This window comes from Prionailurus bengalensis, chromosome B3 (assembly GCF_016509475.1).
Source record: "Prionailurus bengalensis isolate Pbe53 chromosome B3, Fcat_Pben_1.1_paternal_pri, whole genome shotgun sequence".
NCBI classification, from domain to species: domain Eukaryota; kingdom Metazoa; phylum Chordata; class Mammalia; order Carnivora; family Felidae; genus Prionailurus; species Prionailurus bengalensis.
This window is the reverse complement of record NC_057355.1, coordinates 124856147-124882862: the sequence shown is the minus strand read 5'-3', so window position 1 is coordinate 124882862 and position 26716 is coordinate 124856147. Positions and strand designations below refer to the sequence as shown.

At 37.2% G+C, this 26716-nt stretch overlaps 1 protein-coding gene across 32 annotated transcripts in view; it reads right to left on the bottom strand.

Moving 5' to 3' along the window:
- NRXN3 (neurexin 3) overlaps window positions 1-26716 on the bottom strand; it is a 1568410-nt gene that overhangs the window by 159640 nt on the left and 1382054 nt on the right. For 23 of the 32 annotated variants that reach the window (XR_006293453.1, XR_006293454.1, XR_006293455.1 and 20 more), the window contains one exon: window positions 606-695. The exons of the other annotated variants lie outside the window; for them this stretch is intronic. Coding sequence is in view for 20 of the 23 variants with exons in the window: in XM_043556739.1 (XP_043412674.1) it covers window positions 606-695 (90 nt within the window). In the remaining 3 variants the exon portion in view is untranslated. The remainder of the gene's footprint in view (window positions 1-605; window positions 696-26716) is intronic. 32 annotated transcript variants of the gene reach the window in all.

The window sequence follows — 26716 nt, the reverse complement described above, 5'->3', positions numbered from 1 at the left end:
AACTAGGACACAATTAACCTCTTATGAAATACTTTTGCCTCTGTAAGTTTGAATCTAAAGGCAAAATTCATCTTTCTCGTTCTTTCTTTGTTTAAAAACAAATTGTTAAAAAAACACTGCTCCCCTTAATAACATTTGTCTTAGGCAGTTTATGTTATAAGAGTCGATCTGATGATTGTTTTGTTATCCATGCTAGAGAGTAAAGCCAAAACAGCCTCAAGATGTAAGTTTAAAGAGTACTTTTGAAATTTCTTTAGAAAGCTTTGGTATAAGAGGTAATTTAAAACAAATTAACAAATAATGTCATGCAGTGGTTAAATTGCCATAATACATTTCTTTTTTAGAGGATCCTGGAATTTCTTGTTTGTGGTTATCACGCTGATAGCAAGCTAGATGTTAGTCCCTTTAACTGTATTTTAATGGCAATGTATTATAGCATGATTTATCAACATATGGCAGGTGGAAGCTGACACAAATTATAATGAAAATTAAAACAGTCATTTATGCAGCAGGCGATTATCATTTAAGGAACATTTATTTGCAGGCTTTAAAAATGAGGGTTTAGAATCAAATGATTTTAAAATGAAAGTTTTAACGACGGTTACCTTTTTCCTGCAGCCACTCCTCTACGGGCCGGTTATATTTGAAGGGGATTTTCTGTTTTACCATTTGGAAGCGTTCATTATCAGTGTTGCCTTTAAAGTTTAAAAAACAGCTTAAAAAACAATCTGAAAAGTCAATACGTCATTAAAAACATCCTAGGTTGTTGGTTTGTTTATGAAGTTTTTAGAGATAGATATCAATTTATCTTTAGTAGAGGTGGAGTCGAAGTCACTCTGCCCATGGTTGACAGGTTTGAGGTCAGGCTAGTCTGAGCTATGCAGTGCTCCATCATCATATTTTGGAAATGGAGCATAAGATGGGAATCCATCTCACCCCAACCACACCTCAATTGGGCCAATGGAGGCACAGGATTTTCCTGGTTTGTGAATAATTTGCCTACCAGATCAGCTTTATCTATGGTAGGAAACTTGCATTGTCTCAGTCATGCATGATCTACTCTCACAGTACTGAATCCTATCAGAAGCATGGGGTCATGTCCTTCCTTATCTCAAGTGTTTGTAACTGCTCTAACTTCTGGTGGAGGGAAGAAGACAATTTAAGTCTTGATGGCCAAGGGTGACTTCTTATTCTGAGGCCTTGGTATCTCATCAACTATGCTAAATAGAGTATCACAGATGATTCTTTACATCTCTACTTGTCTGTCCAGACTTGTTCTACATTTTAAAAAAGAAGAAAACCCAAAGTAAATATTTGTAAATCAAAGCAGCTATAAATATAGTGATAGAGTATTAGCAGACTTTTAAGTACCTAAATTTTATTACTACTAATAGATGCAAGCTTTATATGTTTATCTAGTCTCTCTCTCTCTTACCTTTCTATGAGAGGTCCTTTCTGAACAAGTATCTATTCATAAAGCCTGTTCAGGATACCTCCTTCAGGCATGAAATATCTAATTAATTTCAAGCCTCAAACATAATGCTTTTAACTGCTACGATGCCCCCTTATTCTTTTTGTAACTGTTGTTACCACCCCTGGATGATTTGTCTAATTAGGACAGACTTGGAGAGTAGTATTGTAGAGATATACCCCTAATGAATATGCTTCAAATCACAAAATAATGAAGCCATGTTTGGGGAACTGTTCTGTCTCATCAACCAACCTCACAGTGATCAAGCAGAAACTAGTGAATTTTAATTCATGAATTTTCACTCACAGCCCTATACTGGAACTTAGGGAATCCCATTCCAAATTACCAACATTAAAAATGAAATAAAAATCTCAAAACAGGTGCTCTTGGAAACGATTTACAAAAAAGTCTAAAAGCCAGAAAGAATGTTAGGATTAAATATAGTAACAGGCCAAGTTAAAAGAAGGTCACCATGGCATTTCAATCTCAGAGCCACCTTCTTATAGGAATTATTGACAGAGAAGATTCCACATGTGACTAAACTAGTACCTGCCTTCCATGAGGTATAAGATGGGAAAGGGGTGGCTATGTTGGGAGATGTTTCCAAGATTTCCCATTCATTTCTGCTATGAACAAATGATTTAAGAAGGTGACTCATTCTCCTTCCCAAGGAATAAAAACTAATAACAAAAACAACAACAAACACAAAGCTCATGAAAGAGACAACTACGGATCTGTATCCGGCCTCCATCATGGTATCTTCTCTGGTTGGGATAAAATATAATATTAACATACCAAAGGATAAACTACAATGAATGGAGTATTATTTCTTACACAAATAAAAAGGAAAGGGAGAGGCTGCAGGCAAGGAGAAAAAACAGAAAGGCAACTTCTTGGGGCGCCTGGATGGCTCAGTCGGTTAAGCGTCCAACTTGGACTCAGGTCATGACCTCCCAGTTTGTGGGTTTGAGTCCCACGTTGGGCTCTGTGCTGACAGCTCAGAGCCTGGAGCCTGCTTCGGATTCTGTGTCTCCTCCTCTCTCTCTGCCCCTCCCATGCTCATGCTCTGTCTCTCTCTCTCTCAATAATAAATAAATGTTAAAAAAAAAATTAAAAAAGAAAAAAAAAAAGGCAACTTGGTGTTTCAAACTTCAGGGCAAAAGAAGTTAGTTTTATCTGCTAATGTAGTTACCAATTAGAGATTATCATAATGATCCTCCTTGGTAGATTTGGGTATTCAGAATTCTATTAATCCAAAATAAAGTTGGGTAAATTCTTACATGTCTTCACAGAAAAGGAGCATGCACTTTTCTGAAAAGAACCTATATCTCTAACTGTTAATCTTACCCCTAAAGAAGACAGACAACACGAGGGATACCATCCATCTTCATAAGCTTTGACCCCTCTCAAGTTTTAGTTACAACAAAGCATTATACTGAAAGATGGCAAATGGGTTGTGCCAGATTCACCTTAAATATATTCTATTACTTTGGGTTTTCTGTAACTTGTTGTTGGCTGCAACATTAATATAGTGATAACCGTCTCTCCACTCACTGTGGAATGGATTAGTGAAGTCGATAGCAAATATAAAGCTAAATATTCTTAGAAACATGCAGGGTAAAATCAGTAGTATCCAAAATTCCAAACTGCCAGAGTTCTATATGCACTAAATTAAGTAAATTAGAAAGCACAATGATTTACTTTCTCTAAATACATAGGGGCTCTTGGTCCTCCTAAGCATGCCCTCCCCATACACTCTGTCTCAAACCTAAAGCTCTAAAGAAGATAATTTTGAGGCATGGTACACGCTAGTAAAAGAGAAAACTATGTTGGATAATCAATAAGCGATATGTTGGGAGGACAGCATAGCCATGATTCAACCTTAGACCCATGGGGAAGTGAAAGAGAGAGAGTCATTCTTCTCCATCTCAGCTTTAAAGACATTTAGAAAAAAGTTTTAAGTTTTCCACACCAGACTGATAGTGTCTGGCACTAATGATAGTGATCTTGCATACTGTTAAAAGTTGTGAAAGATGGAAGGTCATTTGGAAAACCAAACCGGTTTAAATTGCCACATTAACATTGTTCTTAGTCTCTTTTCATGTTCTTGTTGGTTTTTATTTTAATTTATCTGAAACATTAGTAAGAACTGTTTTAGAAACATGTGCATGAGAATGAGTTCATTTACCCCAAGCCCCATTTGCTAGACTGACTAAAGAGTAAACAACCTTCTAAACATAAGAATTCATAGACAGCGAGTACCCTGAAAGCTGAGCAAACCTTGTAAAAATTAATGTACATTCGTATTAAATCCTTCATGACATTCAGTTGTACATTTCATACAGCAACCAGTATGAAAATTTAAACAAAGAGTGAAATCAATTCTTCAATAGAAAGCAATGATATCCTCAAGAAAGAATGGCCTTATGAACAGTAATGTCATGATGTCACTAAAAACAGACATATGTGCATTACTAATTAGACCAACAAAATGTAATGACCACACTTCTCAAACACACTGAGAAATCTATAAATTATACCATGAGATCTTTAAATAGACAGTTCTTAAATTACTATATAGATGTGACACTCACCTACAAAGAACTGAGCTTTAGAAAAGAAATTAGTCACATTTTATTCTACTTAAAATAAAGGTGTGTAGGTGAGTGTATTTGTGTGTGCGTCCATGCAGTTTTTATCAGAAATTGATGTTTTTATGCCACTGGCCTCCTAAATTCACTTGCATTTGTATCATTGCTTCTAATTATCAAGTGTTTCAACTCCTGGAGACGCATACAACAGGCACTGTTGAATTGTAATATTGTGAAGAACAGAATACTCTAAGGTGAGATTATTGAGGCCCAACTGGTTCATACATAGCTTCAAACTTTATTCAGAAATACCTCATGTTTCTTACATTTGAGTGAATCTATTTAGGATAAAAAAAAAAAAGAGAACAGAGTAAGTAAGACAAAGAAGGCAAGTTGACCCTTCAACAGTTCCCCAATACATCAGACCCTCTTTGTTGTCAAGCACTCTCAGAGGAGTAAATTTGAAATTTGTTGTCAGTCCCAAAGGAATAAGTATTCTTTAAATAGAAGAATGAAATGATACAGAGAACTTTGGTATAGCAAGGAAAATAAATTTTACAACACCTTTATATACTCTATTGGTCCAAACGCAGATCCTATTCATTATACTTAGTTTCTTTAAGCCATAATTAATACAGCACAGGAGTTAAAAGCATGGGCTTTGGAGACCAATTTAGCTTTGGGCTCTAACTTTAGCATTTAATAGCTGTGTGACCTCATGCAAGTGACTTGGCCTCAGTTTCCCCATTTCCCAATTCACCATTGGACCTAGTATAAGATAATAAGAGGTACGGCATATTCAGAACACGGGTATGAAAAACATTCAAGTTTTAAAAACCATTATTAATACAATTCAGTTGTTCCCTAATGATCTAAAGGGTGTACTTCCATGGCCTCAGGACTTTACCAGGCCTCCATTCAAAACATGGGCATATTCCATTCGGTCTGACAAAGGTTATCTTTCAAAGATCAATGAAACATAGAAAAATAAAACATCCTAAATATCCCCTAAATCTCCTAGCTGTTGCTCTTTTTAGATTTCTGAGTCTTTTAAAATATACTCAGCTAACCCCATTTCCAAAACAAAGTGGGTTTCTTAAACCACTGAAAGTAAAGGAACAATTCAGGCATTGACTAATGTGATTTCTTGGTCCAGCCACAGGTAATGAGGATATACTGCTTCTGTGTTGAGGAAGAGTGTCCTAAAGGTTCTGGCAATTTGCACCAGGCTGGCAGAAAATTCCTATAAATACCATCTGAAATGTTGTCAAGCACATGGACATGCTAATAGGAATACTGTAACAGCATTCATCTGTGCAAAATTAATGCCAGAGGTATTTTTTTTGCATTTTGTTTTGAGTCCTAGAATAAAAGGGGAAAAAAAAGGTTTTTTTTTATTGTTTTCTTGACACTAAAAAATGAGACCATGGGTCTAACGAACAGTCAAAGAATGAATACTATGTATTAGAGCCAGAGGCAAAAGAAAATCGATGTGAGTAGGCTCAAGTAGTAGGGCTTTCAGAGGTTCTTACAAAGTCTCTCTCCCTAAAGAACACTTCGTGAGTTTCAAAGCAAATATAAGACACTAAAGAAAAGGAACTGGGGAAATTCTCTAAGCTTGGCTCTGGTCTCCTCCCTGATGTTGACTCAGATGAACTCCCCTCGGAGTCAAAAAGTGGGCTACTGTGCTACCCAGAGGGCATCCTGAATGTTTGGCCACTTGTAAGTGATGGATTAGACCTCAACAAAAACTAGTTGGTTTTTTTTAGAGGTATAAATAACTAGTATTTATAAAGCGCCTTTCAACCAAAAAGCTCAAAATGCAATTATAAGCATCATCTCATTAATCCTCAAAACACACCTTTGGGGCTAAAGAAAAAAGAACTATTTATATACTATGAGCTTGATCCTACCATGTGCTAAGGAAAGAAATTAATCTCTTGGAGGAGTAAACTGATCAACTGGGGGAAGTGAATTAACAGACTAAGAGCACAAGGGCATTTTTAAGTAAGCAAGATTCTCCAGACTCAGTTGGGTGGTTCTGTGAGCCAAGGGATCCACCTTTCCCAAGTGATGAGATGTTTGCTTCTGGAAAGCAGTATGGGTCACCCAGGCATACCCTAACTTGGCCAAGGAATCTTACTATCTCATGTGTTTTGGAAATGTTCAGGAATGGAAGACATATGTGGAAAACCATATTATTCCCTTCCTGTATCAAAGTAATTTTGTATCAATTCACCATCTCTAGGCTACTGGAGTTAAGCTGTTGAAGCAAAGATGGCTCAAACATGAACGAAAAGAGCATTGGCTGTGGAGTCTGAGAGACTCTGGGTGAAATCCTATCTCAGACATTTACCATTTCTGTGAACTTGAACAACTTACTTACTTTAGATGACTAGAGTTTCTTCACTTAAAAAAAAGAAGATAATAATAACCTTTATTGCAAGGTTTTATACAAATTAAATGCAATAATCCAGGAAAGAGCTTAGTTTAGGAGGTGTTCAAAGAGGTTGAGAATGGGGAGAGTTTACAATTTATTTTAATTCTCAGGATCTTTCCCTAACACATGTTGAGAGATGAGGACCATGTTAGAGATGTAACCCTGGTCAATGTCCAGGTATCCAAGTGACCATGTCTCAATTCCTTAACCTTTGTTCCTGGCTGAGGTGAGTTTTTGTGCAAATACGTTAACATTGAACTTCTCTTTCATATCCCAAATCTAAATGAAAGTGCCATTTCTGTTGAAATGTAATTATATTAAAGACCATTTACCCTGATGCAACAATGAGAACATATATTACCAGTCCCTACCCTTTCCCTGCATGTTGATGCCAGTCTCAACTCTCTTTCTAAAGCCCTTTTCCCCTGAAATTTCTCATTTCTCCTCACCCATAAAGGATACTTTCAATCCCAGAAATATTACTAAAACAGGACTGCAATATCTTTATTTGTTTACATAATTTAAAGGAATATTTTCAAGCAATTTCTAATGGAATCTGCTTCAGTACAATAGATCTATGTAGCATCTATTCTTTATTTAAGAGCCACTTTCAAAAATGACATGCTACAAATTAAAATATAAATAGGCTACAAAATTTTATTTCCTTCCATAATTATTCCAAAATATGAACTAAAGCTAGACTAGTCAATAGCAATGTCTGAATTTTGTCCAGTTCCTTTCTGGTAAACATGTTTAAAATATCTATGTCTTGTGTCTTCAAGCTGTATTTTCTTCATATATAAAATGAGGATTATAATAATAACCGCAACAAGGGGTTGCAGTAAGAACTAAAGGTATAGAAAGTCCTCAGTACAATGTATGGCACAACTTAAGTGCTCAATACAGGCCTTGTCACTATTGTTGCTATTATTAAAATAGTGCCCAATTCAAAAGGGTTAAACTCAAAAGACGGTAAACTCACAAAAATTACTTCACTACACAATTTTTAGTGTCAAGTCTTTTGAAATTTCCTTTTGACATGAAGCGCTAATGTCCAGTCTTCAACCATTTGACATATGACCCCTTCCAGATCCCCCCAGGTGCCTTTCATTCTTATCACTTATTTCCTCCTTGAGGCAAAAGCCACAGTGTTATTTTGGGGTCATTCTTCCCTGTGATTCATGCATCCCTGTGTCTTCTTGTGTCTCTTTAATCTGCTTCTTTCATTTCTTTCTAGCAACTTTCCTCTCTCCACTCCCTTTTCCCTTTCATTCCTGTCATGCAGAGGAAATCAAACTCAATGTTTTTAACGGCAGAATGCTAGAATATTTGGTAAAAAGAAAAAAAATATCATGCATGTGCAGTGTTCCTATACAGCTCAGAGGATAGGAAGGAAGTATGGAAGGACAACTTTAATGGGTAACAAATATAAACATTTTCATCCTCATCAATAGGAAAGTCACACCAATATCAACAAGTCTGATGCCATGATAAACCGATGCTGTTGGAATTCTTCTCTTTAGATCTGATGGAACTGCTGGTATTTATAAATTATAGGTCTTCTAGACCAACCTCAAACCTTATACGTACAAATGAATATATTATTCCCAAGGGATCTAAAGACCACAATCACTGTATTGTGTACTACCCACCCTTGATCTGGTTAATATACTGGTTTGCAAGACTTGTCTAAACAACCACATCATGGGACTGTCACACATGAGGCTTATTTCCAACTAAAACCCAGCACGATTTCTAACTGAATTGCTTTCTGCAAAGTTTTGGCCATCTTACGGTCACGCAACACACTTTATGAACTTCAAAGCGGGACTTTAATTACACCCCATTAAATTTATTCATTTTTCTTTCATAGCAGCATTCCGACCTGATAAGAAAATGCTTAACTCTAGGCCTTTTGTCTCTTGTAGGAGACACATTTCTCAGCTTTATGCCATCTGCAAATTTGATAAGCATAACTTTGTGCTTTTATTCAAGATCCTGAAAAATTTACAGAATAGGATTTTGTGATGGCTTTAAAATGTCTACAAATTCTTTAAAACTCCTTTCTGTAAGACACGGGGCTTGATTCTCCAACCTTGCATGTGGGCTCTACTTAGTACTGACTCAATTCTAAAGAACAGCGTATGTTGGAAGTGACAGTGTGTGACTTGAGAGACTAGGTCAAAAAAGGCACTGTGACTTCTCTCTTTCATTTTCTCTCCCTCCCTCATTCTCCCTCTCCCTCTCAATACCCATTCTAGGGAAGTTAGTATTATATCATAAGGACACTTAAGCCCTTTGGAGAGACCTACATGTTCAAGGACCTGAGGCTACCAGACCCTCCATGCCTATGTAAGTCTTGAGATGACTGCAGACCCAGTTGCGATCTTGATGTCAACTTATCAGCCACCTTGATCCAGATCCAGTCAACTAAGTTGCTACCAAATCCTGACCTACAGAAACTGTGGAATGGTAAGTTTTTGTTGTTTTAAGCCACTATGTTTGGGGGTGATTTGTTACACAGCAATAGACACAGGGAACTAAAAAGCTTCATCTAAATGTTTCAGTTCAACTAGAGGCAGATCTTCTTAAGATACTGTCATAGCTCTCTTGATATTATACTCTTCCAGGGAAATGAAGATACACTGTGTCTATAACATTCTCTCATCTGCCAGTTTGCTAATGTCATCCAAAGGGAATTAGACTAGTTTGGTAAGACTTGTTTTGATGAGCCCATGTTAGTCCTTAGCCATTATCAGATTCTTTGTTAAATACAGTTAAATGCATAATGATTTTTCTGTTACACAAAACACTTGAGAATTTGTATGTATCAGTCTCAAATTTAAGAGATTCATCCTTCTTTACAATGTAAAATTTGGGACACTTTTCCCAACCTAGGTTTCTCATCTGACTGAGAAGACATTAATGGGGGCTTGGGTTCAATTCCTTAAGCATCAGGGAAATTATACATCTAAGACCCAGAGATTTGAACTCCCTTGAGAAACTCTATTTCCTAAACCATTTCCTCAGAGTAAAGGAGAACTGGTTTTTCCTATTCATTTGTGCGTACTGGTCTTTACATTCCTTTTTTCCCCCCCCCAGCTTTTACATTCTGAGGGAAATTTTCCTTTCTAGATGACGTGTTGGTGACAGATGATGTGTAAGGGTGAAGGGGTGGGCTTGAAGGGAAGGATACACAACCACAGAGATCCTGCTTAAGCAAATGTTGTTATGTTTTATAGTTTAAAATGCTGCTTCTGGGAGTAGAGTTCTTTGGAACTTACAGTTTATATTTTGGGAGAAGGGGTGTACAATATTAAGGTGGAAGGGATTTCAAAGATTATCTAAGAAATATATTTTCCCTATTTGAATGTTTCTCAACCTTCCCATTTAAAATGTCACCGGAAATAGGACTCCTAGCATAGGCAAGCATCAGAGAGTACAGATTTTAAAGATAACCCTCCCCCGCCCCATCAAAGGTATTAATTAAAGAATTCTCTGAACTCCTATTTGTTTGGTTAGATGGCATTTCCGAGGCTTTTCAAAAATGAACCAGTTGGCAGCCACGCATCATTTGGTGCAAGATTCAAAGGTCAGATATACACTACTGCAATGTGGTACAAGAATCAAAATTTTCCCCGGGAGGAAATGACCTCAGGGAATGCAATAGTTGTAGTATATCTTGAATTCATACAATGCCTCGTTAACTCTACTTGGCAAATTAATTCAAATTGATTTGTTTATGAGAATTGCAGCATGGCCCCAAATCTGGCTATAAACAAAGGGTAATGATAAACAACGCATGGAGCTCAGAGAAAATGTCTAGAGAAAATTATAGATCAGCAAGGGGACTGTTTTTATAGCATAACTATCTTTGCTAATAAGAAAAAAAAAGGTGCAGGGGGGCGGTGGGGAGGGGAGAAGGAAAGCAAAGGAAAAAAATGAATCGGACAACACAGCCTATACAAATTAAACTCTTTTCATAAATAACACCAATATATCACAAATACTCAAAACAAAAGCAGATAAAGTATTTGAAAGTATCCAAAGGGAATATAAAAACAAGATTAAAATTTTAAAAAATGGACATTTAATTTTTAAAAAAGCAATTAACTCAATTTAGGCACAGTGATAAGACATGCTGAGGAAAATAAAAAAAGAAGAAGGCAGCCATATGATATGGCAGTTAGAGCCAAGATTAATTCCAAAGTGTCATACTTTAAAGAAAAAAAGTAGGGAGGGGACAATTCCTCAGTGAAAGCCACTAGTTTACAACTTCACATTGAGTCCTGAATTTAGGGTTGAGAGAACGAATGTGTAAGGAAATACAATTACAGCTGTGACAACCTTTCCCAAGCTTCCTACTAAAGCTCTCTGAAAAATAGCTACAGTTCCATTCTGATATCCACGCCCCTTTGCAATGAGACGTTGTCACTCCGCCCATCAGAGCTTTAGTTTACTTTTCTACCCTTGATTCTGGGTTGGCTCTGACACTTGCTTTGTTTTGCACAGGGCACATTAGCAAACAGGATGTAAGTGGAGTTTTGAACAGCCTTGGCATGATAGTGCTGCCCTCTCACGCCGCTGAAGCCTGAGACTGCCATATCAAGAAAGCCAAAACCAGTCTCAGCTCCTGGAGGATGAGAGATCATGAGAAGAAAGACCCCAGCCATCCAAGCCACTCCTCCAGTTTAGCTGAGGCCCCAAACATGTGAGGGAGGCCATCAAGACCATCTAGCTCCATCCAAGCCAGCCGAAAAACACACCTATAAGACCCACAGACACATGAGCCAATCAGTAACAAAGGTTTGGAACAATTCTGTTATTCAGATACAGCCAGGGAGTTGGGAAATCCAGCAAGGACTGGGAAGCAGAGATTGGGTAAATGAAGCAGCTTCCTGTGTGAGGGTTTCCATCAAGGACCAACAGAAAGAGGGGGAGGTGCTCAGCTGCTATCTGTGGAGTCAGAGGAGCTTGTGTGGTGCAAGCCTTAGGGGTCCTGGAATGGAGACAGGGAGGCATCAGGACCTGCTACCTATATTTAGCCCTCTTGTTCATTCTTAAGAGATAATTATCTATTTGAAGGAAAGGGATACAGTAACAGCTCCTCAGAGGAGAGGGACAGGTCAGGAACCTGAGGAAGCTGGGACAGGGCAGGAAAACTAGAGAAGCGCTGATACTTCTCTGGTCCCCATTTCTAGCTTGGACCAGATTAAGAGTGGGAGGGTGGTGGGGCTGACTCTAGAGGTAACAAGGGGCTATTCAGCAACTTATGTAACCTCCTGTCATCACTATTCAAATGAGGGGTAGATAGAGGCTTGTAAGAAAAGCAGGCTGGACTTAATGGCAAGATGTTCTGGAACTGTAGCCCCTACCTGCCAATGGATTTTTTTTTTTCTACTCCGTAAAGGATTCTGTGGGGAATAGAAAAGGATTGCCTTTTTTTCTGAGCTAACATCGCCTTTACTCCCATCCCTTACTCCAACCTTCGAACCAAAGCAAACCATTGATGTTCCTGCAGGATATGAATAATCACTGATTACAAATAGCGTTCCTGAGGCTTAGAATAGAAAGATCCGCTTCACCACACTCCCTACTAATACAAGACAATAAAAACAAAGCAAAACACTGAATTGAAGACCAAAACCAGACGAAACAACATTCCCACCTTGCAATTTTGGCTTTTAAAAAGCAGGCCCTGCCTTTTCAACTCCTTTTAAAGCTAATGGATCAGCGAAAAGTGACCTTCATAAACTCACTGAGGAGAGTTTAGAAGTTATTTTTCCAGGACTTAATAGCTGGTCTCAGAATTGTATTACGTTAGCATGGCAGTTGGATTGTAGAGAGAAGCATCAAAACAATCAAAAGCTAAGGGATTAAATAAAGAGTAAGAACAACTAACATCTAGATGTTTTGACTGACAACTCCAATGACACATAGTTGTCAATAATTAGAAGCATGTCATGTTTTAAGTCACAACTCGAGTATTAGCTCAAATTGTAAATGTATTGGCCAGAATAGCAATTTCTTAAAAGAAAATCAGTTTTTTTTTAATACTTTTAAGAAAGTGGTCAACAATTCTGCAATATTATCCATACATTTAAAATATTTACCTAGAACCCAGACTCCTCTATCCTGCAAGTGAATATCAGTTCTTGAGGGCATGTTTTGTTGCTGTTGCTATTGTTTGGTATGAAACTATAATCACCTTACAAACAAGATTTAAAGAAAAATCTTTTCACACCATCCTACTTCCACAATCCCTTTTCTAACACAGAGTGACATGAAATACTGACACATATTAAGCGCTCAAGAATATTCATGAAATTGATGACTAGACTACTGCTACCTCAAACAGAGGCAGGTGCTCTGACTCCAATAAATTATTAACTTATTATCTTTGAAAGTTTAAATGATTACCAAGGTTCTTATAACCTCTTAAAACCTACAAATTTGAAATATATTAATAAAATATTAATAACTCTCCCTTCTTTTAACTGTTTAATATAAAATATTAAATAACATGATATTAAATCTTGGTTATCTGAGGACAATCTAAAGATCATTAGGCTACTTTATGCTTCCACATATTTATTTGTGCTGACTCAAATGCAAGGTTTTTAGTATTTGCCCATTGATGTGCGTGTGTGTATCCTGTGTAGAGAGAATTTATAAATATCTCAAAGGAAAGAATGTCTTCATATATTCTCCATAGAACTTTGCACCTTTCCACAAGAAACAGCTCCTAGATATCTGTAAGAAAAAAATATCTAGGATTTAAAGAAATGACTGAGAATAATTTCAAATGACATTCCTAGTGATAATGGAGTTGAACAAAAATGCTTTTCAAGCCAAAGAGGAGAAATAAGACAGATCTATTTTCTTGGTAGAAGAAAGGCAAACTGTATCATCTGTAACATTGCAAATTATACTAGTCAAATTGGAGTAGTCCGTTTGTGTAGAAATTTCTGAACCAACCAAGAAAATGTACCAGATGATCTAGTATTATCACCAATCTAATTGCTAAGTTCCTTTGAATTTTACTCGTTCAGAAACCCCGCTTTTATCTTTGCAATAATGATCCAAGATATTAAAAGAAGGCCCTTGAGTGACTCGATTTGCCTACTCAAGTTCATGCAGTGTCTGCTGATGCCTCATTGCTGTCTTGTCAAAAAGCACTGAGAACATGACTAAGTATAAGGCACAATTAGGACCAGAGATGAAACAGGTGAGAGAAGCACATGCAGTTTTCTTGTTTTGATGTTTTCATTTTGGATTATCAGGAATGGTGGCTTATTTTAAATCACACTGGAATCCTTACAGGTTTTTAGATTTCTGAACAGGGATTGCAATTTCCCATCTAACCAAATTCAGGGATGCTGTCCAAAGATGTATCTTATTATTTTTTTTTTCTTTCCAAGATTTATATCTGGGTGTGACTCTGAAAGGGAACCTAGACACAGTGATTAGTAAATAAATAAATTTCTTCCTTAATTATGCTGTTTGACTTAAATATGTTCTGATTGAGGGGTACTTGGGTGGCTCAGTTGGTTAAGAGATCAATTCTGTTTCAGCTCAGGTCTTGGGCTCATGGTTTGTGAGTTCAAGCCCCATGATGGGCTCTGAGCTGACAGTGCAGAGCCTGCTGGAGATTTTCTCTCTATTCTTCTCTCTCTGCACCTCCCTGCTCAAGCTTGCAATCTCTCTCTCTCTCAAAATAAATAAATAAATTAAAAAAAAATATATATATATATATTCTGATTGAATAATGGTCCAATTCCTATTTATTATTCACTTCCTAGTACAAAGATTTATAGAGATGGATGCTTAATAAATACTCACACAGAAGGATCTGCATGGTTTCTGTTAACAAAGGAATGCAGATACTAGGGTTGCTTCCGTCCCTAGAAGTTGGCTGTGACAATTCGGATTTCAGGTGTTAGTACCCATTTAAAAGGCAGTGAGGTTTGAAGGTACACAATTACTGCTCAAACTCTTGAGCAGTTAACAGTTCACTTGTTCAAAGTAGCTGCCGTGGAGGGGAGTGACACAAATCAAGAAATCAAAGCCACAAGCAAGAGGAACAAAGTATACTTATATTGATTATTCTCATTGACCAGAAAAAATTAAAGCAACTACAACCTGACAGAATGATGCAGCTATGTAATTATGCAGCCACAGAATGAGCTGGATTTACTGACTGAAAAGTTCATTAATGTTTTGGCTTGAGTGTTTATTGGTGACCTCTACAACTACTAGTGCATTTCAACCAGATCACTAGAAGGTAGGGCTTGGAAGAAGTGTTGTGGATGAATTTTGTACAGCTACTGGGGATGGGAATAAGGCCAGAGAATTGTCATAAAGGCCTGGGATCAGGGTTGGTCAGGACTCTGAGTCAATGTGTTGGCAGAGCACCTTGCTCAGTTCGGTGGCCTTATTTCAAGAACAGATCTGTTAAGAGTATTTCAAAATTCTCTTTATGGACCTTCTTGGAACTCAAAATTCTCTGAGGTCTTAGTAGAAGAAAGCCACAAAATGAAGCAAGACTGTTAGATTTCACTTGGTTTCTCCCCTCTAGGAGATCTCAATTGCCCCCTGGGAGCAATATCTTCTTTTCCATGTATTAGCTTCATTTTTTTTCCTCTCTGGAGGTCCAGCTCCACCCTCACCACACAGAAAATTCAGTAAAATTCCGGCTATTCATTTTGAAAGTCTAAAAGCATTTTGGTTCTATTTCAGTTTGTACTTCACTTATATAAATTCCTATTTTATTTGAAATAGTCAACAGCTCACAACAGTTTTATATAGGTTTGAAAATGACCTACTAAGTATTTCTAAACCTTGGCTGTCTGAGAAGATTTTAGATTTATTTTTACTCTACATATATATCTATGTCAGATTTATATTTAGTTATTTTTTAAACTTTCATGGATGCCTGAATGTTCTTTTTCTCTCCTACCATTTTGTCTAAGTACACTGGGAAATCCACTCTTCAAGACCTATAGTGAATCATCTCAAATAAGATTTAATTGTGACAACAAAGAAAATTTCCCAGTAAAATTTCAAAAGCTTTTCATAATAAAAAAATCTGTCATATTTGGATTTTATTTAAAATGAAATTAAGTATATTAAAATTTCTTTAAGTTTATTTACTTATTTTGAGAGAGACAGAGACCGTGTGAGTAGGGGAGGGGCAGAGAGAGAGGTGGCTTAACCGACTGGGTCACCCAGGTGCCCCGAAATTAAGCATATGTAATGCTTGTAAAGGATACTCTTTACCTTGATGTACACTGTTGTATATACAAAATGGAATCAAAAGTCTCCAATAATTTCAGCACAGATGTGCAGTTTCACATTTATTGAATACCTGCTATATTGCCACTTTGAGTCAAAAAGAAAAAAAAGAGGTAGGGGGAATTAATAGATTCCCCCACTGTGACTACTTTGCTTGGGTGGTAGAGAGCAAAGTCTGGTGGTATATACTTTCTACTCTGAGAGTGGAAACTTTGACTCTTATTATAGTCAATACTGAGGTCAGAAAAATGTGAAGGGGCTGCCATTTTCTATTAGTAAAATCTGGTCTTCCTTAGTTTGATTTTTAAAAATTTAAACTTGTGCATGCTATGCATATACATACACATATACATACATCTATAAAGTAGAATCTGGTACTTGTTCCTTTAATAAGTAGAAACAGATTCTAAAATCTCTAGAAGTGAACAAAAAGAAATAAGCTGGATCACATCTAAGAAGAGTCCACCCTAGAAATGGCAGATCAATGGCCAAAAACAGAATAAAAGCATAAGTAGGAAGCTCCCAACAACCAGTTAGGGACAACCAATGCCAAGAAAATGAAAAGAAGGTTCTCTGGGACTCAGAAGATGGACATATCAGTGAGTGGGTAAAAGAAAAGATAAATACTAAGAGGTCAGGTGGAGCCTTTATGCAGAAGGGCTATGGAGAATAGGTTAGGGAAGCTGAGCTGGCTAAAAAAATAAATAAATAAATTCAAAAGAAAAGTATGCAACTCCCTTAAGAAGTGTGTGAGAAAGAGTGTATTTGGATCACTACCACTTATCGGTACAAGTAGAAGTAACAGAACTAGAGAAATATTAAGGCTTTTAGTTTGTTATTTTCAGATCTTGTTCTAAGCAATGTACGACATAACATAAATGAAGGTAGAACTGAATCTGTGTCTTTGGTGTTCAGTTAAGAAAACAGTGTATGGTTGGATTTTTGTTTAAGTACAGGTACATGGATTGTGTGTCCCACTTGTGTATTTCTTTATCCTGAATTAACCTCACCAGTGGGTCTACAGTACTCTACTTAACAATACTATCCTCATGTCTCTCAGATTTAACTCATCCACTTAGCGATTATCTTGTTCCCTTTATTCTTAACAGAGATAAAACAATCCACAAAATAAAGCTAATGGATCAGTAACAACAGAGCTATAGGCTTCAAAATATGCATGATCTAGATCGAGGACTCCTTAACTACAACCAATGGGTAAATCTGGCTTATAGTTTCTTTCTGTAAATTGTTTTATTAGAACAAAGCACTGCCCATTCATTTATGTGTTGTCTAGGGTTGTTTTGCACAACAGCAGAGTTAAATAATTGCAACAAAGACCTCATAATTTGCAGAGCCTATAATTTTTATTATTTGGCCTTTTAGAGAAGAAGTTTCTCTAAATGAAGATATCAGGGGGGCGCATGGCTGGCTCAGTCAGAAGTGTATGTGACTCTTGATCTTGGGGTTGTGAATTTGAGCCCCATGTTGGGTGTAGAAAACGCTTAAATTAAATTAAAAAATAAAATAAAATAAAATAAAATAAAATAAAATAAAATAAAATAAAATAAAATAAAATAAAATAAAATAAATCAATCAGGTTTTCCATGCCTATGTTCAAATCCAAGTTGGCCTCATCACCTACTAGTTGTAGGATACTGGAGAGTATATTACTCAAACTCTTTGAGACTCTGTTTCCTCATCTCCAAAATGAGAATAATAATAGAATCAATTTCTAGGATGCTGTGAGAATTCAAGGTGATAATCCATGAGCCTGACACAAAATAAGTACTATATCAGTGTCACGTATTATTAATTAACATTATTCCCCTAAAATCCCTTATTCAAGGATATGTTATAATATCCTCATACCCTTGTCCAGGATACACAGCTCTCACATACTTGCAGGCATTTGGAATGAAGATTTCACCATTGAACTCCGAGAAAACCACATTTCAATAATGTGATTAAAATGAAAACAAATTTAGTTTAATTAAACATTGAGACTGGCAATTGTGCATCAGGCAGAAACACATTTCTAGTAAATGTTTAATAATGTGATTACAGAGTGTACTGCATGCACTGGGATGTGGAAAACAATAGTAAATTTGCATGTGAATTTACCTCTGTCAGCCAAATGATTTTGAGCTCTATACACAATACAAACTGAAGTACCCCTAGGAAACAGATGGAAATATGGGGTAAGAGAAAGAGAGAGGAGTATAGGAACAAACAAAAATCTATACAGAATCCCAGTGTTGACACCTTCTGCACTTGTGACTGCAACAAATGTGATCAGCTCCCAGAACCTTGGCTTATTCTTCTATAAAAGAAAGAGATTAATACTTGTCTCCTGTAACCATTGGGCAGATCACACTAAGTGAAATAAGGTATGAACAATGGCTGCCCGTTCGTTCCTTCAGTGTGAATGTTGCAGGTTGTCATGTCACAGTTTATGCTTCTGTATGTCTAGGTAAGTAGGGGAGCAGAGTTGGTTAGTGTTGTCCTAGAGGACCCTAGGTCACATCCCAAATTCTATCCCATGCTACTCCTATCTGGTCCTCAGGCTCCATCAGGTACTTATGTGTGCCACTGAATCCAGATGTCACCTGCAGTGCCTTCTTATGCTACTTAGAACTGTAGGTACAATATGGTCTAGTGCACAGAAGCATTACATTTGCCTCCCAAGAGATACAGGCTTGAATTCCAGGTATTTGTGTACTAGCTTAAAACCCCGAGAGAGCTAACCTAACAGGCCTCCATGTTACCATTCATAAAATGTTGATAAAAATAGTCTCTTCCTCTTAGGGCTACTTTAGAGATTTATTATAAGTTTTAGTGTGATGCCTGGCACTTAATAACTGCATAATAAAATTTAAGTATGAAAATTATCTTGCTTGTGTATATGCCCTTCTCTTTCACTAGGCTATAAGATCCTTGAGGGCAGAGGCTTTGTTTTATTTCCCATCATCTACCCATCATTTGGCATGGATTCATATGCAAAGTAGGTTTTGAATTAGTATTTGTTGAGTGGTGGAATGAATAAATGCATAATAAGGAGATCACTCCACTCAAACTCACCCTGTTGATGAGGATGGGGGATTAGCAACATCTCTTCTTAATAAAAGGAAACATCAGTTAATGAAGAGAGTTCTGAAGTGTCACTGCTGCTTGAAAATACAATATAAATTTTCTTCTGGCCCATTATCAACTCATTTCCAACATACAGTTTGATATAACCTTAGCTTTTGGCTTGAACTGTCATTTTCCACTTATATGCCTAAGTTTCCAATTGTTCTTCTGCAGCACCGTATATCAATCATTGGTATGTGGCAAACCCCTCCATCGAGGCACACACAGAGCATCAGGGACTTACTGTAAGGCTATAAAAGTACCATGTGAAAAAGAAAGCGTCTCATAAACCAAACTAAGTATCAGTGGGAATCAAATCCAGTCCACATTCACTCCATGAACTGAAGATTAAAAGTGTCCCTTTGTCCTTGACTCATTCTCTCTTTCCTCCTCTGACCCTTCTTTGCTCCTTCTTCAGCCTGCTGGGGTATTGACAGGGATTTTAGAGGAGTGGAAAGTCTTTATCTCTTTGAGATGAGCTGCAATATGATTACAATCGATTGAGTGATTTACAGTTTAGAGTGCCTTTCATTACCCTCCGTGCTTTATAGAATTATAAATGACATACTGTGTGTGAATATATATTATTATTATTGGATATTTATGCACCGCCTTTCTATAAGAAGCTCAATGTTCTTTTTAGACTTTAAATAACTACAGGGACTCTGCAACCTTATATAGACTTAAACTGAAGAGACTGAAGTGGGAAATTTTTCTATAAATAAAGCTACACTCTTGGACAGGTCTTAGGGCATTTGATGTCCATCTAACTCTGGGGCAGAGAGAAAACAGTACAGGGTAGTTGCATTTTACGGTTAGGATAATGATTCTGAATTTTAATAATTAAGACCCATTTTGTAGACCAGAATTTCTATTTACTATCTAAACTAGAGCTTCTTGGTGACAATAGGAAAAATCAAACACAATTCACTTAGCCTGGTTTTGACATTATGCAATATTTGATGATTGGTATAATTTGGAAGAATCTGTGTTAATTATAGATGCCTTGCATAGAGTGAGATGTCATTAGTACTTTTATGTCACCTTAATCTCAAGTGAGCATAATTTAAAAATCACATAAAAGGTGACCACACTGTATTTCTAATCTTGAAAGTGTTTGGTTTCATATGTACATGTACTCATTATTCACAGAAATTAAGAAATCCTTTTCTTTACGTATCTAGTTGAATGACCTTAATGGTCTGGAAGTGACCCTCAATTTTCTCTTTACTTCTCTCACTGAGTTCCTAGACTATAGCATATATACCATTTAATGTATGATTAAGTAAATAATTAACATATGGCTTTTAATTTGTTAAATTCCATCTTCCCTTCTAAATCTCAAGGCAGTCTATGAAAGATGAGAAAAGCATGAACCAAGATCCAAGATGTGTACCTCATAAAGTCCTATAGAAGTTTCCAGAAACACTATTCTTTTGATGAAAAACTCTCTATATCAAAAGCACTGCCCCATTTACAAATGAATTCTGGATAAATAATGTCTTTAGTCACTATAATTGCTGTCATATTATCTGGTGTAAATCTTCATAATGGTTACAAACTCCTTTGCGTGTTATTTAATTGTATCATAAATAACCTTGAGTCATGTGTTGGTTTAGTGTCTCGGGGACATGTGTCTTGTGTCCATGTGTCATGTGTTTATGAGTTCCTTTTCCCTCTATCCCAAATGTTCCCTTCCATAGGGTGTGTGTGCATGTAAACATATATGTGTATATAAACGTGTTTGCGCTTGTGTGTGTATTCTTGTCGTTTTGTGGTGGTTATGTTTAATTTTAGCATTAGCCAAAAGCTCACAGTTTGCCTTGAAACGCTTATCAGCTTCTAAGAGACATTTACAGGGACAGGAAGACTCTAGGTTTGATAGCAGTAATTGTATTTAACTTGTAAGAGACGAGGCTATTTATCTTGTGGCTGGGAATTCACAGAAGAGAAAGGAAGGTTGCCTGATAAAACAAAAATTAAAGAAAAAAAATACTATGACCCTCTCAAAACTCTCCTATCCCCCAAGAAAGACCATTAAACAGTAAAACAGACTTTCATCTAATAAAGCCCTTCCCATCCATGTAGAGATGGTGCTAGAAGGTAAAAGAGGATTGTGAAAAGAAAGAGGCTACCAAAGTCCCCAAAGAACTAACCAATGTTGTGGAGCAAAGCAAATGTCATAAGTGCCCAGGGAAATGCTAACTTGTAACTTGGCAGAAACTAGAGATTTAACCTGAGAGAAAAATTCTGTGAGCTAGTCAAGTACCTAAAGTCTCTGAACGGCTCCTAATCTAGGAAATGGGCATAAAATTAACAGCGATCTCAAGGGTTGTACCAAGGGTAAATAATATGTTATACCTGAAGTGGGAAGTAGGTAGGAAATGCTCAAAAAGGGTAGCCATCACCATCTGGATGAATTTGGTTGATAGTAGCATCTGCCATTTCTATATCTCTGGGATAACAATCCCATGATTCAAGTGGAGTGATTAACCAGTGATTGTACAATGACAAAATACACTAGGTGAGCTCAGAAGGTAAATGAAGGTAAATGCCCATGAGTTTATTGATGATGTAAATATTTACATTTATATAATAAGTAAAAGGAAATAAGAGAGAGTATATTCTAGTCCTGCCCTGTCCAATATAAGCCATCAGCCACTAGCCTCATAGTGCTGGCCAGAGGACTGAATGTAAAAAAATGTATTTAAATCCTCAGTGCTTAGGACATAATAATTGCTCAATAAAAATAAATTTTCAGGGTCTCAGTCATATCAGCTGCATTGCAAGTGTGGCTAATGTGGTTAATTAGTGGTTACCATGTTCAACAACCCTGTAGTCAGTCTGAAAGGAGAAAAAAGAGTCATTTTTAGCTTTCTCAATAACAGTGATTCTCAAACCTACCTGCATACAGAATGACCATGGGAGCTTTTTAAAACTACTGATGCCTGGACCAGTGTTTTTCAAATTTAACACTCCACACGGATTACCCGAGTATCTTATTATAATGCAAATTCTAATTCAGTGGGTCTGTGGTGAGGCCCAAGATACCCCATTTTTAACACGCTGCTAGGTGATGTTGATGCTGCTGATCTAAGGACCACACCCCAGACCAATTAAATTAGATTACCTGAGACTGGGGCCTGAGAACTGGTAGTTTATAATAGTTCCCAGGAGAATCTCATTTGTAGCCCAGTTAAAGAACAGTGCTTCATAAAAAGATAAAAATAAAAAAAAATCTACTGAAAAGATTTTGAACATTTTAAAAATAGTTTCATTAAAAAAAATTATGTTTATTCTTTTTAGAGAGAGAGACAGAATGTGAGTGGGGAAGGGACAGAGAGAGAGAGAGAGACAGAGACAGAGACAGAATCAGAATCAGAAGCAGGCTCCAGGCTCTAAGCTGTCAGTACAGAGCCTGAAGAGGGCCTCCAACTCATGAACTGGGAGATCATGACCCGAGCGGAAGTCTGACGCTTAACCAACTGAGCCATCCAGGCACCCCTAAACATTTTTTTTTCACCAAAGACTAACCCCAACAAGTTACAAGTCCCTTATAAGTAGAAACTCACCTGTTTGTGACTCCTAATTCATTCCTGACAACAAGTTGAACTATTTAGCAGTCCAAGTATTCAGGATGCACTGGTTTGAGTGATTAATTGATACTTTTTGTGACCAATGTTCGAAGAACTTATTTATAAGATGGTTTTTAAAATGTACCTAGCAATGTTCAAACACATTCATTAAGTGAGCCTCTCTCTAGTTGCCATTATATCTGTACAGTCTTGAAAACATGTTCAAATAGGGCTTTCCCTCTTGATTGTATTTACACTTGTTATTCCCCTTGCAGGACTTCACGAGTGGTTTTTATTTTTCCTCCAGTTGAACTGAAAGCAACACTGGTCCTGAATGGATGAATGAGCAAGTAGATGGGGCTTGTTTTAATGCTTGCTTCGAATCTGGCAAGGCCTCAAATGTTTGCAGGCAAAGAGAAAGAAAAGGAATGAAAACCTCCTGGGTAGGAATTAATGAAAACCCAAGACCTGAGAAATTTCAGCATCATGTCAAGAACATAGACTTGTTTTTAACTCTTCAAAATCTCAATAATTGAAGATGAGATGTGGACAAAGAGATCTCTCTTATTGCATGTGTACTGTGTAAGCTATAAAAGGACAATAAGCATTTGAAATAAAATATGTTGGAGACTTTCCATACTCAGTGCTGTTCAGCCAGGGGTAACTGTGTCCCCCAGAGGACTCCTGGCATTGGAGACATGCTATTGGCCTCCAGTAGGCAAGTTAGGGAGGCTGCTAAACATTCTGCAATACAAAGGACAGCCCCCTGCAACCAAGAATTATCTAGCCGCAAACGTCAAGAGTGCCAAAGTTGAGAAACCCTAACTAACTGAACTGGTCCAGGCAGGGACTTCTACTTGAGAATATTTCTGGTGAAAAAATGAAAAACAAAAAACAAAACAAAACCCTAATAACCTAATGTTGGTATCAATAAAATCATGACTCTAAGAAATAGAAAAATGGGTAGGAAATTTGAATTAGTGCAATCTGAAGATCAGGATAGAAATCTTGGCTTTACTCCTTCAGCTGTGTGAATACTGGGTAAGTTATTTAGCCCCTCACAGCCTCAAATGTAATCTGAATATGGCTATGGTGGTAATAATACCAAACTTGGTCCCTCTCACAGGACAGAGTGATGCTCAAATGTAATAATGCATATGAAGGCACTTTGAGCGTCACTAAGCACTATAACAATGTTTGTGCTTTCAATACTTATAAAGACAAGATTCTGTGGAATTTGACATATTCAAATATGAAGAGTTTTCTAATCTACTGTCCTAGAAGAAGAACCACTTCAACATCCTTTTGAACCTCTTCTACATCTTTCATGTTCTGAGCTGGGTGGTCAGACATTTAAGCTCAGGTCATCAGGGGGCATTTTACTGACTGGAAAAGGGGAATCCAATCAAGAGCCCTTCCAATGAGTTGGCATGTAATATCAAGAAAAAAATAAAAGCAATGGATACTCTGGTCTCAGCACCATCTGCAGTGGGAAAAGAGAAAGTCCTATACATCAGAGCTGCTTCTCAGGCTTCAGTTTCCAGGAAGCCTGTCTCTGACCTAAAAGGCCTCTTACTGCATGCACCCTGCTCAGGGTTCTACTAGCCCCAGTGACATAACCAGCCACCTAGGCATGGCAGAGAGGATCTTTAACAATCCCAGTCAGCTCAGCCTCCCGGGTTGCCTGGAGCTGGGGCTAAAATTAATCCCTTACGCTTAACTCACCTTTCACCTCCCCTCTCTTGTCCCCACTACTGCATTGTGTCAAGACAGTAATCAGAGGCTTTATAAGGAACATTTGTCAGCACCTGGATGCCAGCTCTGGGCTGATTCTTCTTTTATTTCCCTCTCCTGTTCCTTAGCCTTTCTATTTTCAGGTTCAAAGAAAGAAGTTTCTTTTGAGTTCTATCCTGAGAATTAGGTGATATCAGATCCCAATGGCTATAGAACGACTTTCATTTTGGATCCTTCCTGATTCACAAAGAGTCAATACCGCATGCCCTGGACCCAGCTGGTTTCTAAATATTTCACAGTGGGATGTTTCAGTAGAGCCACATAAAATCCTATGATTGTCCATGAGAAGATTTTGGAGTTGACCCATTCATCGTGATACACAGGGACCTGTTGGGCAGGAACACTTCCTGAAAGCATGCCCTCAAAATGAGATAACTTATGTGAATATGCTGTAGGAGCTCTTCCATATTTCTTTACTGTTTAGACATTAGCAAGAGACAAGTAGCACAACTAAAGTCCTTTTGATGGTTTCTATACTTATCACAGTGAATGAGATAGGATAGCTTGGGAAAAGAATACATCACTTTTGTAGAAATTGTGTCAAGCTTGCCTGACCAGATGTCTTTTGTTCCTGGATGCCCAGATACAGGGCGTATTTTAATCTCACGGTTTAATATAAATTAAACCTTGCCAGATTGCTCTAACGATGCTTTAAATTTAGTTAAGAGGATCCTTTCAGTAGCAGAGGGAGAGAAAGAAGATATCCAAAAATCAAAAGGTGACCACTCCTACGGAATCGAGTGGAACATAAGACTAGAATGTTTCAAAGGTAAAATGTTTCCAGGGTAAAATAAACATTTACCCTTTAAAAAAATTAAAAATAGTTTTGGACTTTCTAACGCCATTTTCCAATCTAGGCAATGAAGTATGATGGTCACTCCTTCAAATACTCAGTCTTCCTTCAACTGCTTCATGGAAGCATATTGTCCCTGTTGTCAGGAGGACAGCTTGGACTCATTACAAATGAGTCTTTCAGCACAGCTCAAAAAACTTTTTCTTTTCAAAAGGATCTTTGACTCCACGTCTTACAATAACCACCTCTGCGTGGTGATTGGTACTGACCTATGTAATAGGACACTTAAAAAACAAAGAATAAATTTAAGATGACACAAGAAGAGAGATGCTCATTTCTATCCATGCATTTTTCAAAATATTCCCCAATTTTTGTGGGAGCAATAGTGGAAATTGTGCCCAGTTAAGAATGGGAGAATATGGTCTTTCACATTTACTATGTGACTTTAGGAAAGACACAGCATCTCCCTGAGATGGGCACAGTGGGCTGTTTAATAGTCAGAGTGAAGTGATCTGTTTGAGTGAATACATAACAGTCCAAAAAAAAAATGCTACCCAAATGGTTGATCATTCTCACAGCTAACATTTATTGAGTACTGAATTAAGTAACAGAGTATTAGGTTGAACATTTTACATGTATTCAACTCAATCTTCATGTTAGCCCTGGAAAGTATTACCATAATCCCATTTTACAGACTAGTTAACAGAGGTTGGGAGGTTAAATAACTTGCCCAAGGTTACCGGTAGGAAGCTGGATCCACAAATAGGAAAAATACACACTTAGAGAACCAAACAAAATAGTAAAAAATGAGAATGTGGGGAGAAAGAATGTATTTTTAAAGCATAACATGACAGAGAAGAAAAATCATGTGTTAGAAATTCTTACACACTTACTTTATGGTACAGTGTTGTTGTATTTTGAATTACATGTGGGGAGAGGCACTAAATATTTCAGTGCTTATGGCATTTCAAAATATTAATCTAGCCTGCCTTAGACTAACAGCTGACCAACTCCAGCCACTTGACTCCAAAGCCCATACTTATAACTGCCATACTGTATCATGCTCTGTAATAATAATACTTATTATTACTAAATAACAGTTACCAAGGATTACCAGTAACAATTGTTTTCAGTGGTAAGCAATGACATTAAAGAAAGGTTTATTCTGTTTTGAAAACATAGTAAGCAACCCATAATTTGGAACTAAAGATACAAAGAGATAGGCACACAGCAAGGGTCACTGGTTTTCTTACATATCTGTGGTTATGAAATGGCCATTAAAGAGTCTTCAGCAAACTTCTGGGTTCCATACTGGCTCAGGGCAAGTGGCTAATATAAATTTAGAAATCTTTGAAATTCCTAATAGAAACACAACAAATCCTATAGCACTACAGTGGGGCCAATGATAACATGCATGGAGAAAGAGCGATGTTTCCATTGAGCAAATGAGCAGCTTTTAAGATCTCAGGCTATTTTGATTCCCCTGACCACCCATCCCCCAGAGTTTAACCACAAAACATTTAAAAATCAGGTCTCTTAGTGTCTAGCAAATTTGGATGATGATAAGAATTCATAGTAGCTGCTAACACTTCTGGCTCTCTTCAAAGGCTCAAAGATAAATGCATGAGG